Genomic DNA, 26,210 nt, shown 5'->3' on the forward strand with positions numbered 1-26,210 from the left:
TTTTAATAAAGTTTTTGATTATTACATTTCATTGGTGTGCATGCAGTAGTAATATTAAAAGGCGAAAAGGCAGACAACTGCAAAAGTAACCGTAGGCAAGTTTCAAGGTAGCAGAAATGTCATTCTTGTTCTGATTGCCTGTACACCTGGACAAGAAACATCTATGTACGACATTTTAATAATAAATATGAACGCTTCCAGCTGTACTGTTTATTTTTTGCATTATGTTTATTACAATATTAAAAGCTAGGAAATTTAGTTAATTTCTGTTGTCTGATTAATATTATCCCTTTCTGTATAAAATCTAATTTTTAAACTTAAAATTCTACAAATTTAACAAGGAGTTCAGGCGAACCGATGTGAACCAGCTGAGTGACACCACTGAATATACATATAACTGAAAAAATAAAATTACGCGTGTTTCGTGAGGTAGAGCATTAGTGACAGGTTAGGTTTGGTTTGTTCAGGCTTTAGGTATAAGCCTATCTTGCATACACCATTTAGGTAGGTAGGTAGGTACACAAACAAATTTATCCTGGACCGAAAAAAGAAGTGCTTTCCGCGTACTCCAATATAATGGTGATACTAGTGGATTACGTGAAAATGCTCGGGATAATCATTGGTTGGGTAAATAAGAAACTAAGGTATTTGGAGTATGATTGGGTGGGTTTATAGCTTTCGCAGTAGTCACGTCGTGTTTTTAAAAGTGGTGTACTACAATTTTCAGGTAATTTTCCAATTATTTGAATGGTTTTCTTTTCCTGTCATGTGTGGTGCCTAGCGGGATCGAATATTCACCCTACATAAAAACAAAAAACAGAAAGAGTAACGTCCGAGAACAGTTTACCTTGGCCAGTTGGAGGCATCAGCGGCAAGCTGAAAGCCATCAAAGGCATGTGGAAAACGACAACGGCCGCCACCAAACTCGCTCCAGGCACCAACATTGTTGGACAGACCACTCACACTATCTTACGTCATGGCATTGTAACAATTTGGTATCCACCCAGACACAATAATAACCAGCACTGAAACAACTTCGTACACCGCCGTGCATGGATTGCTAGCACCGTCAGCTGTCACGCACAACACCTAACCGAACACCTTTCTTTTTCTTCATCCAGCACAGTACTGAACTTTCCAGCTGGAATTGACCTACCGCTTCGCACAACCGCAGACTAGTTCACCCACAGATTTCAAAACTAGTTTTCCATCGATATCTGTTAATACAGATGGCAGCAACATGCAAAGGGTACTAGTGACACCTGGTGTAAGGTATTGAACTACACATAAATGTTACTCCCAAAAGACCGTTCTCGATGTCTGAACCATCTACTGAAAATACTTCATACTCCGAATTCTACTCGTGATATTTGACAATATTATATTTATTCTTATTCCAGGGTCCAATGATGGGCATGTTGAATATTTCGTGCAATATCATTTTAATAAAGTGTAAATGTTTACTACCGAATGAAAAACAATACAAAATTTATTTGGTGACGTGCATGATATATTTTCTAATTTTATTTTCTTAAATATGGAAATTATAGTTATATGGAAAATGTGTCTAGCCCGTCGTTATTTTGCATATTATAACTGTGTGAAAGTGTGATGGTTATGGAAGCGGAAAATTGCCAAAATGTGTTGGTCTCCACAATGTACGGCAGAAATTAATGTTAGCTTCATTGTACTTAGATGTCGACAATAGTTCTTTTAAATTCCTGTTTTTATGTAGTGTTTACTTCGATTCGGACACAGATTGCGAATTAACGGGAGGATGGGGGGATTTTATCTCCTGTTGGTAAGTTATCCCCTTCTCATAAATTCATATTAACATTCCTGCCAGGGATAACTTCTATCCCCCTCACAAAATATAATTGTTTTAATACGAGTATACTTTATAAAGTATAAAGTAAGCAAATAAAATAATATTTATGTATTATTATCACCTGCAAGCTGACAACAATCAATAACTTAGGAATTACATATCTTATCTTAAGCCTGCTCATGGATATAATTATTCCATGTTGAATCTTTCGTACACTACTTTTAACACTTGAATATAAATAATTGATTAAATGGCGATCTTACTCGTGTTAATTGTGTAAGCATGTGCGGCTTACAGATGTTTCGGTGCTTCTTCACACCATCCTCAGAGCCTACTAGCTAGTACTTGCTAGTAGGCTCTGAGGATGGTGTGAAGAAGCACCGAAACAGCTGTAAGCCGCACATGCTTACACAATTAACACGAGTAAGATCGCCATTTAATCAATTATTTATATAATTATTCTTATAATCAAGATACAAGACAAGCAACTAGTGCGACCAAGCGTTGAGCCGTATTGAATGAGGATAAAAATAATTTTATATATGGTATTCTCTATCTAGGATTCTATCCCCCTCATCAGAAATCTTAATTCGCATCCTGGGGACACTTGTAAATTGTAGCAAAGACGTAACGAATAAATAAAGAAAATGTTAGACTTATGAATACAATAACTAATGTAAATTAAATTGAAGATCTGAATTGACAAACATCCCAAGTCTATTGAAGCGCTCGTACACTTTTCAGAAGAGCAATAAAACTGCATATGCTTGCAATATAAGAACAGTGTAATAAATATTTTTAGGATTAAAAACAAGGGTTATTGTAGGATTTAGAATATTCTTTTTTACATATTCACAGGACGATAACCTTTGTAAAACACTACATATGTCAAGTAAAAGTCAAATTCGGTAAATTTTTTATAGCTATAAATACAGGAACTACGCTAAGATTATTAAACAAATTAATTATTAATAGGTTTCATTTAAAATAAAATTAACATATTTTAGGGATTGAAATTAAGTTTCAATAAGCATATATACTTGTCATTGCCGAAGCGTGAAATAAAGTCCAAGGCATGCACTATGCAATTACTTTAATTTCTTTAATTATTCAATTATGCATTTGGACATGATTTCTTTAGAATAAAGATCTGAAAATTCCTTTATTTTATTTTTAATAATTTTCTTCCCAAATAGTTACAAAACAATTTAAAAACTGGACGTCTTTAGTAAATTATTAGAGTAATTGGGAAGTTTTACAACAATTATAACAGAAACACACTTCAAACTTGTGCACAGGAATCTTTAACAAGAGAAAAGCATGCACCAAGGCCAGCAGCGTCCTCTTCTCCATCTTGCTCGTTTGCTGTCACATTCTCGGTCACACGGATGTCTTCTCCTTCCCAGAACAATCCAAAATATTTCTACAACAATCCTTCTACATCAGCGGTGACCAAAACTCGAATGGCAGTGATTATACGTGAGAGACAGTCTAAGAAATAAGGAGACGGGGGAGAGGTACATGGCATGAAAATTACAAGTGGTGGTTCGTGCACTAACATTGATTTCTTCATCAAACCCGCGAATAAAAATAGCAAGCTTTGCAGTATCAGTAATGTCACTACTGTCATCAAGAACCAATAAAAATGTATCCAAATTTTCTTGCTTTTTAAATATTCCTCAATGAACATAATTAGAAATTTCCTGAATTCTCTTCTGGATATTTATTCGATAAATGCGTAGTTTTTCAAAATTAATTAACAACTTTCATTAGACAAATTATTTCGGCCACCTCGATCATTACGTTTTTATAAAATTATCCTTCGTTGGAAGGCTTAAGACAACGAGCTATTTCGTTCGCCACTAGATAGCTGGTTTCCTTACATTATGTCATCTTTCTCTTCATGACGACGATTGAAGGCTGATTTCAGTTCTTGGAGTTTAATAACTCACTTCATTACTACACTAGCACGTAATATTCACTCAGTTTCTCTATATTATTATTATTATTATTATTATTATTATTATTATTATTATTATTAATATTATTATTATTAACTAATAAATAACTGATAATAGTCATCAAAAGATTAAAAAAAGAAATTCAAATGAAGATATAGCGTAATAATTATTTTATCATTCAAGGGAAGATGTAGGCCTATATATATTGAGGCAGGTATATAAGAATAAGGGAACACTTGCTGATAGATAATAATAATAATAATAATAATAATAATAATAATAATAATAATAGGGGCCAAGGGAGTAGAAGAGGTAGTACCTTTGTTTGAGTTGAATTAAACACTGGTCCTCGCTACTACCAGGGTTTGAGCTGAAGAGATATGCAAGACCTTTATCTCTGATGAAGCTGCAAACCAAGACCGTCCGTACGTGGCGAAAAACCACACCCTGCACGAGGTGGCCCTGCTAATACGAAATACGGCGGATCTAGACTTGGCAGTCGATAAAATACCCCAACACATATTACCCAATATGTGAGATCTTGGTGAGGGCGTAGGAGAAGGAAATCTCCGAAAATCAACCCGGGAAGAGGACTCTCGTTAGCCATGTAAGGCAACCATCTAAGGGAAGGAGACCCTAACAGAAAATCCCCCTCTCCTGAGGATAATAGGTTGCTCGGAGGGTTGGTAGCCCACCAGTGTAAAAAAAATCTTACTCATAATCTCCATAGCGAATATAGCCGGACTGATTTTCCCATGACGACAAAAGCTAAGACTAAGGATAAACGATTTAACGAAACCACATCACTCAGAATAGCTGTATGGAATGTACGAGGATTATATAACAAAGAAACGGAATTAGAGAAAGAACTTGATAGTGCAAATGTAAACATAGCCATAATACCCGAAACAAAGAAGAAATTAAAAGGTACATTGGAACTCAAAAAATATATAATGATCTATAGTGGCGTTAGTCAAGATAAAAGGACAGCAGCCGGAATTGCAATATTAATTAACAAGAAATGGAAAAATAACATTCATTCATATACCTTCATAAATGAACGATTATTAACATTACAATGTAAAATAGGAAGAACCTTCACTACAATAGTGGGAACTTATGCACATGAAGAAGGTAAGACAAAAGAAACTGAAGACTTCTACAATGAACTTCAAACTCAAGTAGATAAGATAAATAAGAACAGCTATATAATTATTGCTGGAGACTTTAATGCAAGAGTAGGTAACAAAACAATTGATAAGATAGTCGGGTCAAATGGTGAATCAACCATAAACCATAATGGTAAATCCCTTATAGATTTTGCCTCATTAAATGAATTTCGAATAACGAATACGTTTTTCAGACATAAAGAAGTGCACAAATATACATGGAACGCAAGAGGCAGCAAGTCCATAATTGACTATGTACTGGTAAACAATAAATTAACATCCTTGTTACAAGACACTAGAGTATATAGAAGCTATGATGTCTACACAGATCACTTCTTATTGATATCTACCATAAATTTACCGCATAGATGGAAGAGACCAAAACACCTACCCAAAGCCCAAGAAGAAACATTTAAAATAAATCTACTTGAAGATAAGAGTATACGAAGTCTATACCATGAGAGACTTATGAATCTCACCTCATATATGCCAGTGAATAATAATATCAATCTTGAATGGCAAGAATTAAAATCAATTCTATACCAGGCTGCATCAGAAGCCCTAGGAAAAAGGAAAAAAAGAAGAAATAATCGCTACTTACACTTTTGGAATGAAGAATTAAAGGAATTAATTGAAATTAAAAAGAAGTTATATTTAAATTACTTACATACACGTTCAATAGAAGATCATGTAAAATATAAAAGACAATCAGCACTCGTAAAAAAAAAGAAATAAGGAAATTAAAAAGGCAAAGTTGGGAGAAATTTATTAGTGATGTAGAATACGATATACATGGCAAACAAACGAAAGCATACAAAATATTAAGGAAACTGAATCAAACTGAGAAAGATGATTTAGAATTGAACCCAATTAGTGAAAATACATGGCTGAATTATTATGAAAAATTATGGACAACTGAGCATAATTACAACTTTGAACATTTATCTATAAATAACGAAGACGTTGATCCGATTACGATAGAGGAGTTAAAAGATGTTGTAAAGAACAGCCGGAACAGAAAAGCTCCCGGCCCGGATGATATTAATATGGAATTAATAAAGTATGCTCCTGAAAACTTTATGTACAGATTACTAAATCTTTTAAATGTTTGCTGTAAATATGGATAGTCACCAGAAGAATGGCAAGAAGCTATAATTATCCCCATATTTAAGAAAGGAGACAGGAGAGGTTGTGGAAATTATCGTGGGATCAGTCTTCTAAATACCGGATATAAAATATATTCTAAAATAATAAGAAACCGATTAGCTGTTATAACAGAAAATATATTACTGGAAGAACAACATGGTTTTAGGAAGAATAGATCCTGTATCGATTGTGTATTCTCCATAAGCCAGATGATTGAGAAAAATAGGGAATACAACATCCCAACTTATATTGCCTTTATTGATTACAATAAAGCTTTTGACACTGTTAATCGTCAAAAATTATGGGAAGTATTGAGATCTAAAGGTATACCAGATCATCTAATAAGGGTAATACAAGGCTTATATAGTAACACTAAAATTAGAATTAAACTAAAGAATGGAATAAGCGAAGAAAGCAAAGAAATAACACGAGGTGTTCGACAAGGGTGTTCTTTATCACCTGTTTTATTTAATTTATACATTGACGACGTCACCAGAAGGTGGCTATTACATATGGAAACAATTTTTAACCGAACCAATACACCTCTAAATACAATATTGTTTGCTGATGATCAGGCTATATTTACAACTACAGAAGATGACCTCCAACGAGCTTTGTTTAAACTGAACTGCATCGCCAAAGAATATGATCTTCAGATATCTACTAAAAAGACTAAAGTGATGGGTTTTAAGGGAACAACGCCATTAAGAACAAAAATAATAATTATTAATGAAATCATAGAGCAAGTGAACTGTTTCAATTACCTAGGCTGCATGATATCATATGAACAAATTAACGACATAGATAGGAAGCTCTCTAAATTCCAGCAGTTAATTGGCACGATAAAAAGAACACTAAAGAAGAAAGTTAGGACTGACACAATTTTAAAATTTTACAAAACAATGGCGATTCCAACATTAACCTTTGGATCCGAAACATGGTGTATGACAACTCAACAAGTGAAGAGAATAGAAGCAGCTGAAATGAGACTGCTAAGGCCAATAGCAGGATATAGCTTATTGGACCACAAGCGAAATGAAGACATACGACAGGAACTAAATATGCCAAATATTATAGAAACTATCACAGATATACGAATAAATGGCATGAACATATATGTAGGATGGAACCAACTCGCATTCCATACCGACTACACCATTATAAACCCCAAGGGAGAAGACGAATCAGACGCCCTAGAAAACGCTGGAAAGACCAATTTTAATACTGCTATGGAGACGAAACGGGCTAATGGACCCAAATCGTATTGTTGATGATGATGATGATGATGATGATGATGATGATGATGATGATGATGATGATGATAATACTACCTGTTATGCCTGTGTATTTATCGTAATGCTCTGTAATGTCACTTCTATATAAGGTGAAGTACCCAAATAAGAGACACTTTTTTTTAACTGCTTATAAATGAGGATGGGAATAGATATTTTTAATCTGAATTAATGGAATACATACAGCATTTCGTCTATGTTTAGAATTGACAATACAAATTTTAGTCAGTTTAAATTATTATTTTAAATTATAAAAAGAAGTAAAAGTGGGAAATACTGATGTTTTGAAAAGGGTTCCAAATAAGATATACGTGTGTTATTTAAGTTTATTTTTGAACATGTACAAAAATTATCATCATTTGGCTGAAAATTGAAGCAATATATAACATTGTGAAGTCATGTAGATATTTTAATAAATTCAGGAACATTTTAAAATGGAAGAGGTCAGTGCAACAGTGACCTAACTCCTCACAACAGAAATTCTGTTGTTTATTTGGCATTTTCCCAAGTGAAATTAGGATGGTTTACGAAAAGAACACAAAGTGGATCAAATCGGACATGAATGTACTAATCTTATTGAGGCTACCATTGGTAACGTTAATATTTTGCTAGTGAAAGAAAAATGATAGGATATTAAATTTCGATCTGCAAATTTTAATTTTAAGTTGATTGCACTTATTTTGCCGACCCCTTTAATTGACACAATTCTTATTTCGCTGTATTGAGCAAGTTGGACAAACGAAAGGTTCATATTCAGTACTGCAGTCTTCGTGTGCCCAACGACGACATTTTGAACACTGAATCTATTTCTCCCCCCTGAGCCCTGGTGTCCTCTGAAAAAAATTCAGTGAAAAACAAGCACTCTCCATCATCATAATTTTCTCCATATTCCGAGTCACTAGAGTTAATTAATTCCATTTCCACATCGGATTCTTCATCAATGGACGAACTCAAGCCGTGCTTCTTGGACTGAGTTTTTCTGTGATTTTTGTTGTTTTCGAACAACTTCTTGCGAGCTCCGTCTTTTCTTTGATTTTCCTTATCTAAGCACTCGTTTTTTTCTGATCAGAACTGATATTATGATAGCTCCTTTTCCTGCCCTGGATGTCTTTACATGCGACTACCCATTGGTTCAAGCTTACGGCTCTTGAGGTGGTGGTTGTTGCTGCTGCTGCTGCTGTTGTTGCTGCTGCTTCTGTAGGCCTAACTGTGGTATAACCAAAGTCACCGTTTCTGGCGCGTGAAATAAGTAATGGGAACGTTGAGAGCAATTAACTTATCTTTGCCATAGTCTGTGGGCATTAAAGCTGGCAACTGTGATTCCCAGATTGCTTACGTCACATCTGTTTAGGAGGTGGTACCACTCTCAGCCGAAGTGACAACAGATGCCACTGACTGGTCAGTGTACTCAAGGACACATCCCAAAAACGCAAAATGCGACTGTCTTGCTTTTGACGCAGTTAGTGGGCAACAAGACTGACAACTGTGATTGGCAGATTGCTTACATGATGTGTTGGGTGTTACCGTTCTCAGCTACACTGGCAACAAGTGCTCACTGACTGGCTTTTTGCTCAAGGACACGCACCACAAACGATGGCACTGGCTGTAGTGGCGATATTTACACAGGTCCAACGAAATTTTCGAAATCAGGAATCACAATTAAATTTAATAGTTTTAATAATTACACAAGATTTTTATTTTAAATGTACTGTATAGAGAATATTTTACGAATTAAGCACTTATGTTTTGATCTTTGAGTAAGGTAAATATTGTCGGATTAGCTGATTTTAATTGACTTTAGCTATTGATATTATTGTCATCTCAATGAATAATTAATTTTAGTCATTAATAATGATAACTTAATCATTTCAATTAGTAATTTTTGTAATGAATAATTGAGGACAATGGCTAATTAATTATTGACCTAATTCATAATTAATTTTAATTAATAGTTCAATTAATCTTTCATTGGTTCTTAAGTTGCTGGCAGACAAACTGACACGACTAGAAGCATTAATGCTTTTCATAAACTCTCAGAGGTGAGCATCATAATAATACCTAATAAGGGTTCTAAATAAGATATACTATCTCTTTATAGAACCCCTAGGTCTCTCTTATTAGGAAACGGAGTAAATAAAAATGAAATAGCTACCCAAGGTCATAAATTATTATCTTCCTTATTAGCAATCTACCTATTATATGCAACATTTTGCTAGCAATTTAATAAAATTAATAATACATTTGTTGTAGCTGACATTACCTGCTGTTTTCTTCCTCAACAAAAACCAGTAAAAAATTCAAAGTGTGAAAAATTACTTTTCTTGCTCTCAGCTTCGTTGCTTACTTTCAACTGAGGTTAGACATCGAACACGATGCCTTAGAAGCACAAACATTGATTTACCATAGTTGTCGAGAGATGGCAAATTATACCGGAGAAGTTAACAAGGTATCTCTTATTAGGGCACTGTCTCTTATTTGGGTACTTTACCTTACTACTACTACTAATTGAACCGTTGAGCAAAACAACATATTACATTTTCTCCGACAGGACAGCGAATAAATTCCTCTTCCCATTCTATACGAAACCTTCTGTTCCTGCTCATAGAGACAGAGGGTTTGTAGAGGGACATGATACCGACACTGCTTACCTTCAGTACGTGAGCGAGACATAGAGCAATGTACAGGTATCTCCCCTTACTAGTATGAATGTCTTTGATTACACGGTGTAATCATGATACCCAGTTTGGTCACCGTTGTTCTACATCTATGATTTTTAATAGATTGATAGTTTCATTGATGTACTGATACCCTATGGCAACATTTTCCTCGTTTGCATAGTTCATATGATAAATATTGATTGCTCTAAAAGCGTAAACATGCTTCTCCTTTAAATAAGATGCAAAAAAAGTTGAACTTCTGAGATATCTTGAATCAAAGGGAGCTGGTCGGTTTCACCATATTTTTTGTAAATTTCTTGCACTTACGAATTGAACATTCTTCATAGCTAACCTCGATTACAGTTGCATGTTTCTCAGTGATAGTATGATATTCTTCTGCCAACATAATTACCTCTTCCATTTTTATTTGCTTCTCTACTTTTCCGAATACCCTGTCACAGGGTAGAAAACATAACAGGGAATAGAACCCTACCATATTTCAGGGAGTCCATACCTGTGGAATAACGGTTAGCTCGTCTAGCCGCGAAACCAGGTGGCCCGGGTTCGATTCTCGGTTGGGGCAAGTTACCTCGTTGAGGTTTTTTCCGGGGTTTTCCCTCAACCCAATATGAGTAAATGCTGGGTAACTTTCGGTGTTGGATCCCGGACTCATTTCACCGGCATTATCACCTTCATCTCATTCAGACGCTAAATAACCTAGATGTTGATAAAGCGTCGTAAAATAACCTACTAAAATAAAATATAAAAAATATTTCAGGGATGATGTAGAACTACCAACAGATCATAGATATCATAATAGTATTTTTGTGACCCGCATCCGAGACCAAAAAAATCTTCTCAATTTTATTCTTATCATTACCTATGATGAACAACAAATGCAACTTCAGAACTTCCTTTAGGAGCCTCCTGTTCTAGCCATGTTGTAAGAAAATGCACTTTTGGTCTCAATATTTTGTTTTGTCTCTGCTCAACTACTGTTTCATTGTACATGTAATATTGCCTGGCTTAATAAAAATTAAATTATGGTTTATTTAACGACGCTTGCAACTGCCGAGGTTATATCAGCGTCGCCGGTTTGCCGGAATTTTGTCCCGCAGGAGTTCTTTTACATGCCAGTAAATCTACTTACATGAGCCTGTCCCATTTAAGCACACTTAAATGCCATCGACCTGGGCCGGGATCGAACCCGCAACGTCAAGCACAGAAGGCCAGCGATATTCCGACTGCTCGACCCAGGAGGCCCTGGCTTAATAATATTACTTGGTTAGGAAGACGTGGAAATACAAAATTCTGCTGACAAAGATCAACGTGAGAAGGCCTGGAGATAACTCATTCTTGATTGTATAAAAACTTTTCACTCTCAGCAGATGAATACACTGAGCAGTCATAGCCTGTAATCTTCTATCTAACGTAGTATTAACATAATTCATAAAATAATGCCTTTTATACTATTTTCCATCAACATTTTTCATAGCAATATAATCCTTGCCTCATAAATTGGAACAGAAGTGTAGACATTTAATTACTGTGTAACTAAGGCCTCAACCATGCTAGTTTTCTTAAAAATCTGGAGGAAAAACTAAATCCACATTAACCTTGGCAAACACAGACCATTCTGTTTCATTTGCTCTGGAAATATAACGTAACAATATCAAATATGGTCCATTTTGTTCTATTCAAATAACGGTTGGCACATCCCATTTTTATTAATTCATTAATAATAATACTATAATATAGCCTATCCCATTTTGATCTATATACTGATTCTCTATGCACTTTACACGTCTAAAATAAATCATTTTCAAACTGAACATTTCACTGTGTAAAGTCTTCAACCGAAACTTGCCAATGACGCCAATAACTCATTTTCTATTTAAAAAAAAGTCGCATAGCCCATTTTGATCTAGGGCGCCTCAATTTCTGGTTCTTCCAAAAGGGTCTGATGGTAGTTCAAGGAGAAGGCAAACCTGTAATGAGGAAAAGATATACCTTCTTATCGTACCGTATTGTATTGTATTGTATTGTATTGTATTGTATTGTATTTATTTACATTCCATGGTCCTCGTACATTGCTTCACATATTTAGTATGAAACATGTCAAAAAAGAAAAATCTTAATAGTACTATAAAGTCTTAATTATAATCACAGTCTACTTTAAATATATACAAAAGAGTTTTACAATAAAGTCTACTAGTACAACACAAAGGTTTATAATCAATATTTAACGCAAGGCAGATGTTGAATGTCATAAATTCACCTACAGAATAGAAGGCGTGCGAATTTAGGTACCGTAGTTTCCCCTAACTATGGTCCACATTTGTCACATTTTTCTTTGTATATTCAATACAATTCATCCAGATTAAGTGAAATTTTCGGACTCTTGTAAGTGTATATTAAATAATTATTGACATATGTGTTTGAAATTATTTAATTACAAGTGTTAAAAAAATAATAAGCATTGGTACATAGTTGTATTCTGAGTTGCCCAGCTATGGTCCACTCATATATTCATGCTTGAAAGCATGAATGGACCATAGCTGGAGCTGTAATTATTCGTAAATCAATACACTGAGTTTCTAATTTAAGGGTAGAAACATAATCTAGCACAGAAATATTAAAAATAAATGAAAAGCACATAGATTCTTTTTATTTGTACATATTGCATAAACACACAATAAAAAAGTGAAATATGTAAGTCATTTTCCTGCAATAATGAACAACTACACTCACTCGCAAAAATACCGGGCCACCTAAAGTTTCTCCATTTTTTTATGAGGTGAGAATCAGAAAACCCATTATGAAATGAAGAAAACATTGCTTCCCAGAAAAAAAAACTCTTTTTTATTATCACTTGCGCTATTATTTTCAACGCCAAACTATGGATATAATTAAGAGGTGTAAAAACTTACAAATTGTTTCAATTTTCTTCCAAATGTTCAACTGATTTTGTGGCCACCTAGATGTTACTAATAGCGGACATTGCCTCCCCGTGACTGTATGACTGTTGCCATTCGCCGATTCAACCTTTCGATCAGATTCTGGATGTCAGTCTGGTCGATACTATTCCATTCTTTACTTAGAACATTTCGGAGCTGCTGTAAGTTGCTGTGAGGAGTTAGTCGAATTCTAACTCCTTTCCCTAGCATTCCCCAAACATGTTCAATAGGGTTTATATCAGGACTTCTTGCTGGCCATACCATCCTATTCAATCCAACGTCGTGAAAGACCCACACATGTTCAATAGGGTTTATATCAGGACTTCTTTCTGGCCATGCCATCCTATTCAGTCTAACGTCGTGAAGGAACTCATCCACGATTCTTGTAGCACGAGGGCGAGCATTGTCATTCATTAACAGGAACTTTTCGCCAATAGGTGGGGCATATGGTACCACATGTTAATTTAGACCTTCTTCGATGTATCTTGGAGCAGTCATGGCAACTCCATTAATGAAAACAAGTTCTGTGTGAGCTTCATACGAAATGCCATCCCATACCATTACTGATCCACCTTGGAAACTCACACATGAACTGAAGGTACATGAAGAAAAACGTTCTCCTTCTCTTCTCCACACTCTTTCACGTCCATCTGTAAACTAAATCTCTATTCATCTGTGAAGCGCACTCGTCGCCACTGCCCCAGGTTCCAATTAGCATGATTGTGAGCAAAACGTAATCGTTCAACACGATGTTGCTGGAGCAATTCTGGGCCTTTAGCTGGTCTTCTGAAATTCAGCCCACATTCATCTAGACGTCTGCTTACAGTTCTCTCACTCACGTTAACTTGTCTTATTTTCTGGAAGGCTCTTCTGGTCCCAAGAACTGTAGCCACATAACGTTGACTATTCCCATCTTCTATCACTGCAACCATTTTGCTGAATCGGTAGGACTTAGTATACAGTGAAGTACTCCAATCCTGCCTCGAGAGCTTACCAGTCTGTAGTCTTCTTCAGCATAGCTTGAAATGAGTTCGAGAAGTTTAGACACAGTATTGCAAGAAGAACGAATCTCCTTTTCAGATCATTCTTGGCTATTACGTATTCAGTATTACATTGTTACGTATCACAAAATAAATTAAATCCTCAGCACACCTACAATTATTTAAAAGATCCTACAATTTTCAAACATTTCAAAGAAAATTTAGTTGGCCCGGTTTTTTTTTCCGGTGAGTGTATATTAAAAAACAAAAGTACAGTATCAAAATAAACTAACACATTCTTAGCAAAATATTATGCAAATAAATTCACTAATAATGTTTATTTACCACAATGAGAACTACATTCATTAGGCTTATTTTTATCCTCTGAATCTCCACTTCTCTTGTAATTCTGAAATTGAAAATAGATCTCTCTTTTTCGAGACGAATATGGGGTCTACAATTTGTTTTATTATGTTTTCCTTTCTATAGAATAAAATTTCTTCCATTTCTCGCCACCTCAGTAATTGTCGCTTCTTACTATACATGAAACAACAGCTCCATTGTTCTTCACTTCCAAAACTTTCCCTGGCCACAATTCCTCCTCATAAGTAACTACCATATAGGCCCTAACTATGTGCCTTTAGCATTATTTTAACAGATTTCGACTTCTTTTCCACATCTGACTCACTGTCTGTAAATATGGAGAGTACACCGGAAACATCATAATCTATATCCAATTCAATTTCATCACTCTCATAGACACTTACAGAGACGGTTGTGATCCTTCTACCCTGAAGTTTTCGTCTTACCGGACCATCATTCGTGCTAGTACCACTGATGCTGGAACAGCCTGCTTCTTTATTTACTGGAATATAATATTAATTGGTGTTTTAGAATATACTGAGATACCGTACCGTATTTGCAGAAGTAAATTATCAAATTGTTCACATTTCATTAAAACAAATATTTCAAAATGAAATACAACTATGGTCCACGAAAAATCGTGGTACATAGTTGAGGACTGACTTCTAGCCTTGAGGTTAAACATTTTTCACGCAGAGTCCTTAAACTCTGCCAGTCTAATTATTACCTGAAAGTAAACAATATATGGCCAGGTTTAATTGTACAAACAATCATATATCTATAATTTACCAGTTCTACAGAGGAGAGCTTAAAAAAACAAACACAAACTGAATGATTTCGTGTCTTCACACATTCAATAGAACGATGCACACTGACCTTGTTAAGCATCCATATCATTGCCACGTGTAATGGTAGATAGAAGCATCTATGGGGAACAGAATTCCATCACATTGGTGCCTTAAATGGCAAACACCGAACTCTTGGGGGACTAAGTACATAATGCGTTTTGGACCACAGTTGGGTGCCTGGACTATAGTTATGGGAAATTACGGTACTTCTTTAATTTGGTCCTAAATAATCTTATTTTCTATAATGAGAAATTCTAAATTGTAGCATTTAATCTTATGTTTTGAGTTTAAATTTTTATATTCCTAAGGAGGCTACTAAAAATTTGTACTGCCATATAACGCACTCCGTTTTGATAGCACGATAAACTTGCCGATGGAGTATGCACGTCATTATTTTTACGCGTATTTATGCTATGAACTATTGAATTAGTTACAAAGTATACCAGAGCGGTTGCTGCGAGATGCGCACTTCAACAATCGACAGTTAAAGGGTGTGTTTATGACATTTTAGATGTCGACATATCCCAAATGAATGGATGATTTGTGGTAGCGAAGATCTGCTGAAAACAATATCGAACGTAGAGGGATTTGAGATAAAAACGTTACATAGTCTTTTTTTTTTATAACTGAGTGTGTGTTTTTCAGTTTGGTTTTAAAGTGTCAGCAATATTTAAGATTTTCACAATTGTCTTGAACATTCGATGTGATGACATGTAGTCTATTATCTTCAATAAATCCGTTACAAAATTACATGAGATTTAAAAGTCACTTTTCACGTGGCCAAGAAATTTGGGTCTTCAAGACCCGAAAGAGTTCCCTTTGCATATCGTGATGCTTTTAAGAAAACACATGAACTGTCTGCAAAAGTGGAAACATTTGGATGCAGCACTGCAACATATGAATCAACATTTTCGACGCTCACTTCAATTAACCCTAGAATACTAACGATATTCTACACCCGTGCATACTAATCATGAGTAAAATTTACTCATATATTTTTTAAATACCACTAACATCTTAAGAGAGTATTTTATGATTACCTTCATATTTCTTTTATGTGGATAAGAAATTTGAGCACGATATATTGTGTGAATTGAGATTCAAATATCAATTTATGCAGTATTGACTGTATTGCTGAAGCACATTACCTCTGTAAATATGAACATGAAATTCAGAAAGAAGAATATTACAATGGACATTCAAAGTAATCAGGGCTCTCGAGTAAAGTGAAATCGTGCGAAGTGAGTAAAATTTTCTCATGGATAGTGTTCTAGAGTTAATAGTCCGCATAGATTTTCCATGTTACACTAATGGACTCTTTGTAGCATCTGCAAGACAAGAAGCATTTGACGAAGAAATTATAGGAAGTTAACTGTTATAATAAACTGTGCAGATTGTAGAGTGTCAAACATTTTATTATTATTATTATTATTATTATTATTATTATTATTAACACACTTATTTACTTACTTACTTACAAATGGCTTTTAAGGAACCCGCAGGTTCATTACCGCCCTCACATAAGCCCGCCATCGGTCCCTATCCTGTGCAAGATTAATCCAGTCTCTATCATCATATCCCATCTCCCTCAACTCTATTTTAATATTATTCTCCCATCTACGTCTCGGTCTCCCAATAGATCTTTTTCCATCCGGTCTCCTAACTAACACTCTATATGATGAAAGAGTAATGGAACAGAGAAAAATTCTCTCCGGCACCGGGATTTGAACCCGGGTTTTCAGCTCTACGTGCTGATGCTTTATCCACTAAGCCACACCGGATACCCATCTCGGTGTCGGACAGAATCGTCTCAGTTTAAGTTCCAACTCTTAGGTTCCCTCTAGTGGCCGCCCTCTGCACTATGTCATAGATGTCTATGAACGTAGGACTGAAGTCCACATATGTGCTGAGGTGCACTCATTATGAGTGACTAGTTGGCCGGGATCCGACGGAATAAGCACCGTCGTAAATCACGAAGTGATTTACGTATATTATATATATTATTTTAATGTACCGAAGTACATATGATATTTCCATGCAGATATTCTGCGTCATCATACGATGAAAGAGTAATGGAATAGAGAAAAATTCTCTCTGGCATCGGGATTTGAACCCGGGTTTTCAGCTCTACGTGCTGATGCTTTATCCACTAAGCCACACCGGAGAGCAATAGTCTACAATGACCATACGCTCTGGTATTTGTTGAGGGAACACTGAACAGTGCACGATACATACAGAACATCCAGCTCATTCTATTGCCGTTCCTACAACGTCATTGAGATGTGCTCTTTTAAATAGGACAATGCCCGTGCACACACTTCTCGTGTCACCCACCGTGCTCTCAAAGGTGTTCGTGAGTTCCTCTGGCCAGCACGATCACCAGACCTGTCCTCCTTTGAAAATGTATGGGACATGATGGGATGGCATCTTTTTCGGTCTGAAATACCAGCAACAAACCTTCACCAATTGCATCATGAGGTCGAATTAGCGTGGAACACCAGACCCCTAAGATGACATCCGACATCTCTATGATCGTCTCTAATCATGATTGCAGGACTGCATTATAGGTAAAGGAGGCTACACAAGATACTGAAATATTGTTTCTCAAAACAATCTGTAGCCTTCGTCCAAAGGTGTATGACCCTGTGATCATGATCATACACAATGCACAACCTATATAATTATTAAGTCATGATGTGCGATGTGGAATCACTTCCCAATCAACTCATTTATAACTACTTTCTTCATCAGAGTGTGGGCGTGCATTATCGTGTTACAGCAGCACTTGATGCAGTCTTCCCGGCCATTTTTCTCGATAATGACCACGACATGGACTACAATAATGGTCACAAGACCACGAAAGCATCACAACACAACTCCGCGCCATTCATACCTAAAGTTGTGTCTTTCGCGACACCATCCGAGACGGGTTGCATGGTGATGTGGTGTCAGAAGAAGCCTGGCGAGTTGCACCCTTGATCCTAGCCCAACTTCCAGCAAACGGTTGAAAATGGTCCTAGCTGATACCCTAAGTGCAACAGTTGTCCTAATTTGTGCTTTGGTCGCCGTGCGATTAGCAATGGCTGCTTGTCTAATGCGGCGGTCCAGGCGAGAATCCGTATGCCCCTGCCGCAGTCCGGGACCAGGATGACGAGCATGTGCACCATCGTTGGATAACCGGCAACAACAATGATCAGAGCGGACACATCACGTCCTATGTATTGGGTAATTCGGAAGGACCATCCAGCCTCCCGCAAGTCCACAATACGACCTCGCTCAAATTCAGTTAATTGCACGAATTGTGCTCGTCTACGCCATCCTAGCATGTCTACAATGTTTACTAAACACAGTATTTTGCTCGAAATAACACGCCACTCTTTCACTAAGTCAACTACAGTTGTTATGGGCTCAAGAGTTTTCATGCTTAGTACTTGGTGTTTCTACGTCACTTCTGTAAAGGTGTTCATTTTTCATATTTTACTAATGTATATTGTTGTGGCGTAGACTTATCTCTACGTGGTGCACCCTGAGCAACATAGTCTCTACGGCAAGAAGTCTATTAGTCTACAACTCGGCAGTTGACCTCGAACTACCATTACATCTGCATTGTACACAATGTTTTTCTAGGAACCCTTTCATTGTTGAATTTTGTGCAATATTCCAAGTAATGCCGACGCTTGCAAATTAATACATGGAACATGTAATAGTAAAATTACAGTCACCGGCGTAGCTCAGGCGGTAGAGCATTTGCTTGCCGATCTGGAGTTGCACTCGGGCTTGGCGTGGGTTCGATTTCCGCTCGGGCTGATTACTTGGCTGGGTTTTTCCGAGGTTTTCCTCAAACGTAAAGCGAATGTCAGGTAATATGTGGCGAATCCTCGGCAGTGGCGAAGCTCTTAAGAGCTTTTGAGGTTTAGCCTACCCAAAATATTTTAGTTATTATACCTAGTAACAGTATAAGTTCGTAATAACGATGTATCGTGACACTTTGGTTGCACTCCGATTCCTCCATACATTAAGTTAACTGTTGGCAGTCATACCGTTATGGAGAGTTTAGTGCGAGGCTTGTGGCAAAAACCTGTAAAGGCATGGTTCTACGACCTTGACTTGTAAGCTTGAGGGAGGTCAGGAGAAGGGGGATTGATTCGCTACATCTCCGTACAAAACGACGCGTCATATTAATCCGTCGCGCTAATATTGGTGTTCTCCGGATGCGCTACAGATGTGTGCAAATTATTAGACTCAAACGATAATATATATATATATATATATATATATATATATATATATATATGATTCAAGTAACATTTATTCTGCCAAACTCATTTATTACACATTGTTTGCAACAATTAATATTTAGTATGAAAGCCTTTGTTCTTTATCTCAATTTTATGCGGTTGGGCATGCTTTTCATGAGATTTTCACATTGTTTCTTGATGTATTCATCCCTGTGCCATATTTGGATAAGTGCTTCTATGAGGTCCACCTTGGTGGTAATCGTCGTGTTTTTTAGTTTTCTATTTATGATAGACCAAAGATTTTATTTTTACTTATTTATTTAACTAGCAAGCTAGTGAGTACAAATTACATTTATAAAACAAAAATGTTTCTGGCCACTACCGTGGATTGGATTTGCATCTGGGCTGTTACCTGGCCAGGGAAGGACGTCTAAATTATTTTCAGCCTGAAAATTAGTTACTGATCTGGCTTAGTGACAGGGTGATCCATCCTGCTTGAAGACACATTCACCATTAGGGAACCAGTCCCTCATTTGTGGAAAAATTCGGGTTTATAGGACTTTTTTGTGGTGATCCTGTCGCATGGAGTCCTTCAGAATTATTTTATGGCCAGTAATTCATGATCATTATGAAAATGTAAAAAATGTGGTGCTGAGTCTAATAATTTGCACACGTCAGTACATTGTTGAGGTTACGTACTTTAATCAAAAGTGCATGCATGTGTGTTTTACATACTTATTTTGTGTAAAATTTCTCATGTTGAAAGAACATTGAGGCCATTATTTGTTTTCAAGTTGAACGTTTGATACAGAATATGCTTACGAAGGTAGGAGATCAACACTACATTTACATATATAAATAGCGAATAGAGGAAGACAAAATGGAAATTTTCAATTGTCATGGTATAAGAAATATTATTGGCTAACAGGGTGCTTTGAGACAAATAAGTTATATTGTTATACTTGTATTCTGTTTGGGGGGGGTGAAAATGAATGGTCATCATCTTCTTATGGTTTCTGTGTAACAATTTTTTTTATTATAGAAAAGCCGATAAACATCTGCTGTATAAAAAGATACAAGGTAAGCAGATTTTTCAGCCTACCCAGTATTTACACCTTAGTTTCGCCACTGATCCTCGTCGTCAACTCGCCAAATATCTTCTCGCTATTACCAATTCTATCGACGCTAAATAACCCAGGAATTGATACAGCGTCGTTAAATAACCAAGTAACAAATAAAATTGATTTTGTTTTCCCGAAGCGCAAGATTTGGTTTTATTAGTGACTGTATTTGTTTGCTGGCGCTTAAGATTTCCTTCATGGAGGGTTGGTAGTGTCTCCGTGCTGGGATACAGTGGTAATTATTTATTAGACTCTCACCTTAATCTCAGAATATGACAGTTTATTAGCCGAGCTTGTTACCACCTCAACAGTGTTCTTTTGTATTTTCAATGACATTGAAAATGATCTATAAGTAGCGATCTTCAAAAAGGTAATTGAGGGTTCTCCTTTTATTAGCATACTGTAAGATTAAGCTTCTGATCTTCTTATTCTTCTTCTTCTTCGTCTTCTTCCTCAAGGATTAGTCCCAATGACCTGTTCCTCATGTGAAAGCGTCTTGCCATCTTGTTTTCGGTCTCCTGCACTTTTGTATTCTATAGATCAGTGGCGGCTCGTGCCGGATAAATTAGGTGAAGGTCAATAGAATTCTAGGTAATTTCCTGGAATTGTTGTAAGTTATAGCCGTGACGTCGCGAATGCTTTTGTAACCTATACGATGGGAATATTGAATTAATGTAATATATTAACCATTTTCTTAAGTTTTATGAAAAGCACAGCATATAAAATAAACAAATTTTCAACATTTTCGGAAGCTACATCCCCTTAACCCCGAAGAATTCACTGTCCCAACAAAACTTCCACAGAATACATACCACAACATAATAAAACAACCACAAGTCTACATAACATAAAAAAGACAAAATCTAACACATTTTATACAACACATCAAATTAAAAGAGTACACAAGAAATATTACCCATAACAAAATTCAAAATCACAATCGTAAACTGTATTCATATTTTAAATCAACTTCGGAACATGCAACTTCCAATATAAGCTTACCTATCCAGTAAAATCAAGTAGCTACTACTAAATCAAAGCAGTATTCTCCTGAATAGAAAACTTACACTTGAACGGAAAAGAAAGGGGCATTAGTAATTTCATATCTTGCAAGTTCATTGATGCATTCAGAAATACAATCAATTATTTCATTCTGAATCGTTTTAGATTTCCCAGAAAAAACAGGCCTAATTTTTTCATAGTGATTTCTAATTTTCAAAGGGCCAATGAAATGAGAGCCAATAATTCTTTGAAATTCCCGTTTTCTGTGACGAAATACTCTCATCATGACCGCGAAAAGCCAACTCCTGCTTGCTTAGAAACAATACCGTATCGATTACGGTGTGCATTACCAGTCTATTTAAACGTACGTTTTCATTAAATTGACTTACGTATAACCTAGTACTTTCCTTTAGTGCATCCGCAATGGTGTTCACGTTCTTCTGTAGTGCCTTTAATTGCAAAATACATTTAATGTGTTCAGCTGAATCTGCATGGCTGTGAAGACCGCGATTGACATTTTTGAAATCGCAAAATCCAGTTCAATTCCAAGCGAGTTTCTTGTTCCCCAGAAGAAGACATGGCCAACAATATAACTTCTCGTTATAATGACTCCCACATAACCAGTTGTAATCGGTATACCACGAATCTTGAAACTGAATATTGTATGACCGACCACCAGTTTTCACTTTTTTCATAGTTATATTAATGTGAGGTGTTGTTCTGCGGTATTTTAAAATATCTTGCTTATCTTCTGCACACCAACGAGAGAACGGTGTTTCCAAAAGATTACACACTAAATCGTTTAACGGATTCATGTTTTCATCGCATTAATACACTATTAGTAACACCACATTTCGCTCCACTTGTCACAACAAAGAATACGTAGGCCTATAACTAAAAGCGAAATCGTTGGTCTGCGCGGGTCAAATGTACAACGTAGTTTCAAATGTTATGCCAACTTTCTTCATTACAGGGTATTCAAATTATTTCAAAATCTATACAAAACATAATATTCAAGAGGTGCCAACGTTAAAAAATACAAAAATAGATATGTTATATACTAAATTTAAGCAATATTTAACTTCTTTACACAATAATTTATGTTTTCTTATTTAGTTGCAAAATATTACAGTTTGCCACCCTGGTCCAATGTTTGGACGAGAGAGAGAGAGATTCTGTCTTTCAAGAACAGAGAAAGGAGACTTCCTATTAATAATACCCTTGCAAAAGGGACAGGTAATTCATAGTAAGCAACTCGTTGTCATGGCAACCGGGTGTGTGTACTGAAGGCGAAAAGGAAAGTCTCATTCGGACCTTCAGCTGGTCTGCTACCCACGTGGCCTGGCTGGTGAGGGGTTCATGTGAAGTGCTGCAGTGAACGTTAACTGAGCGGATTAAGCCGAACAAGATATTACAAAGTAGCAGTGGCGTGCATTCTGGGCAGGCTAGGTCTGCTGCGCCTACCCAGACAGACAAGAAGAAATTTATTAAATTTGTATTTAAAAGTAATACTGTTAATTTAAGAAAGTTTGCAGAGTCCTTAACTAATTTCAGCAAATTTTGGCTTGGCATCCTATTTTCATTTCCTTTTGGTTGGTACTGTACGTCGCATTTCAATTATTGTCCGCTGTGTGCTCGCTCTCGCGTCATCTTTCGTCACTGGAGAGTTGGGCAGCTCGGCTTGCTGAGCCTCCCTGGCCCTGCAGTGAGCGTAGTGTTTCCCTTCATAATCAGTACATTAGAACAGCTGGCTCATGCGCCCTGATTTACGTGTCTTGCCCATTGCCGTAGTACGTTAGGCTGGTAGGCGCTAATGAAAGCGCTTTTGGTGATGAAATTACTGTATTATAGTGTTTATTTGAACTTCTATTGGTAAAGTGAGTGTGTTATAGAGTTTATTTAAACAAAGTGAGGTAAAACTAGTGCGATATTGTTGTAATATGGCAGAAGATCACTGTATAATTGAACAGATTTTTAAAAGGACTTTCGGTTGTAGATCATTGAACGAAAAAGTTGAAATTGTAACTGTGGGGGGAAGACCAGTGCCGGCGCTTCCGAACTTTAAGTTTTTACATAAAGAAAAGAGTAGAGAATATTTACGTTATTTCAATGTGAACCAATATGTGAAAACTAATTAGCTAACAGGATGCAGTCATTATTTTGCTGGCCATGCTTATTAATTTGTAACGATTTTTTTTGTAGGTTATTTTACGACGCTTTATCAACAGCTTAGGTTATTTAGCGTCTGAATGAGATGAAGGTGATAATGCCGGTGAAATGAGTCCGGGGTCCAACACCAAAAGTTACCCAGCATTTGCTCATATTGGGTTGAGGGAAAACCCCGGAAAAAACCTCAACCAGGTAACTTGCCCCGACCGGGAATCGAACCCGGGCCACCTGGTTTCGCGGCTAGACGTGCTAACCGTTAATTTGTAACGAACAAAGTGTGTGGAACAAAGAGGGTTATAATAATTTAAATAATCTCAGCAATGCCATTGTCAAACACGAACGATCGCAATGTCATTTGCGTTCGGTTGTTCAGCTTTCTTGTTTTGGAAGTGTTCGTATTGACACCCAACTTGATCAACAATTGAAATCGGATGTGGCGCGTCACAATGAAATGGTGAAGAAGAACAGAGAAATAATGAAAAGCCTAATCGACACAACGTGCTTCTTAGCCATGCAAGTACTGCCGTTCAGAGGGCATGGCGAAAGTGAAGATTCACTTAACAAAGGCAACTATATAGAATGTTTACATTTGTTGAGCAGCTACGACACTACTCTTCGAGAACATGTAGAGTAGAGTCGTCTACAACATTTAAGGGCACATCAACAGAATTCAAAATGACCTGATAGCTGCTATCAGTGGCGTGTTGATGGAATCTATTAAGAATGACATTTCCATGGCCCAGAATGTTGCAGTTATTTTAGATGAAACATCCGATGTAAGCAACAAATCACAACTATCCACCACTCTCAGGTATGTCCATGACCAGACAGCACAGGTTCAAAAAACGTTTATTTCCTTCGTTGATGTGAGTGCAGATAGATCCTGTAATGGTTTATTTAATCATGTAATGGACATAGTGGGATCTTATGATATTAGAGACAAATTAGTTGGTCAAACATATGACGGTGCGGCAGAGATGGCTGGAGAAATAAATGGACTTAAAACCACAGTTCAAGACATTTATCCTAGAGCTCTATTTGTTCATTGTTTCAGTCATGTCCGAAATCTAGTCTTATCTCAGTCAGCTATGAGTATTAAGGAGTGCCGGATCTTTTTTTCAGACATTGAATGGACTAAGTAGCTTCTTCTCCAAGTCTACAAAACGCGCGCATGCTCTTACTGAATATGCCAACAGAATAATTCCAAGAAATGCACCCACAAGATGAAATTTCTCTTCCAGAATAGTCAATATTGTAAAGGAGAACCGTAAATTGCTGGTGGACTTTTTCAAAAATATACTAAACAACTCATCAGACTGGGAAGGTGAAACTGTTGCTCTTGCGCGTGGATATTTGTCTTTCCTTTCAGAGTTTGAGACCAAATTTCTTCTAAATGTGTTATCAAAGATCTATGCATACATTGACATTCTGTACAACATTCTTCAAACGAAGCATTTGGATATTCTGTATTGTGTAGAAAAGTTAATGAAACAAAACGAATTGTTCTACATGAGAGATACAGATGTGATGCATTATGGAGTGATGTTTGTAATGAAGTCGAATGTGAAGAAGTGCCGCGAAAAAGAAAATGCCTGGAAAATGATGTCATAAAATACAGGAGAATATTTTTTGAAAAAATAGACAATGTGACAAACCATATTACAGATAGGTTTGGAAATCTCCCTCAGTTGGAATTTATTTCATTGCTTGATCCAAACAAATTTCAGTCTTATAAATTAAATTTTCCTAATTCCGCCCTGGATGCGCTGAATGTAAAGCACAGTGCAGTGTTTGATATAGTTCATCTAAAAAATGAATTGACAGTCCTATATTCAATGGAAGAGTTTCGTGGAAAATACCCTCATGAACTGGTGACACATTTAAAATCAAAACAACTCCACACAGAATTTGTCGAATTGTACAAATTGACCCTACTGGTTTTGACCATACCAAGCACATCTGCATCTGCTGAGAGGTCATTTTCTGCCCTTAAGCGGATTAAATCACTTCAAAGATCAACTCAAGGGCAAGAAAGATTAAGCAGTTTAGCCTTGATGTCCATTGAGAAGAAAAAGCTGAAAGAAATCTGAAAATCCCCTACATTCCACAGCGATGTCATTGAGGAGTTTTCTAAAAAGGAACGCAGAATGGAGTTCACCTTTAAGTAAATAAGGTATGATTTATTTAATTACCAATTTATTTTATCATTAGTTTCCGGACGTTTCTGTTTTCTTACCCTCCTTCTGGCTGCTGCTCTGGTTTGATGTCAGAACTCACTAAAATTATATCAAATTATCAATATGTTCGAGATATTGTAAGTTGTATACCTCTGTAGCATGCAAACATGAAGAGCCTACCCTAATGCAATAGGTTGCGCACGCCACTGCAAAGTAGAGCAAAATATGGTTTAGTGAAGAATTCATTTTATTTTAATTTATTGATAAAATATATTTTATTAAAACACGAAAAAAGGGGTGAA

At 36.4% G+C, this 26,210-nt stretch overlaps 2 protein-coding genes across 3 annotated transcripts in view; one reads left to right on the forward strand and one right to left on the reverse strand.

Annotated features, from left to right (window-relative positions):
• Positions 1-1,183, reverse strand: part of Kul (Kuzbanian-like) — a 690,443-nt gene extending 689,260 nt beyond the window's left edge. For both annotated transcript variants that reach the window (XM_069833580.1, XM_069833579.1), the window contains exon 1: positions 848-1,183. Coding sequence is in view for 1 of the 2 variants with exons in the window: in XM_069833579.1 (XP_069689680.1) it covers positions 848-944 (97 nt within the window). In the remaining variant the exon portion in view is untranslated. The remainder of the gene's footprint in view (positions 1-847) is intronic.
• Positions 1-26,210, forward strand: part of LOC138705031 (serine/threonine-protein kinase Nek8-like) — a 232,638-nt gene that overhangs the window by 26,716 nt on the left and 179,712 nt on the right. The window lies entirely within an intron of this gene.

The sequence above is a fragment of the Periplaneta americana genome, chromosome 8 (genome assembly GCF_040183065.1).
Source record: "Periplaneta americana isolate PAMFEO1 chromosome 8, P.americana_PAMFEO1_priV1, whole genome shotgun sequence".
Lineage (NCBI taxonomy): Eukaryota > Metazoa > Arthropoda > Insecta > Blattodea > Blattidae > Periplaneta > Periplaneta americana.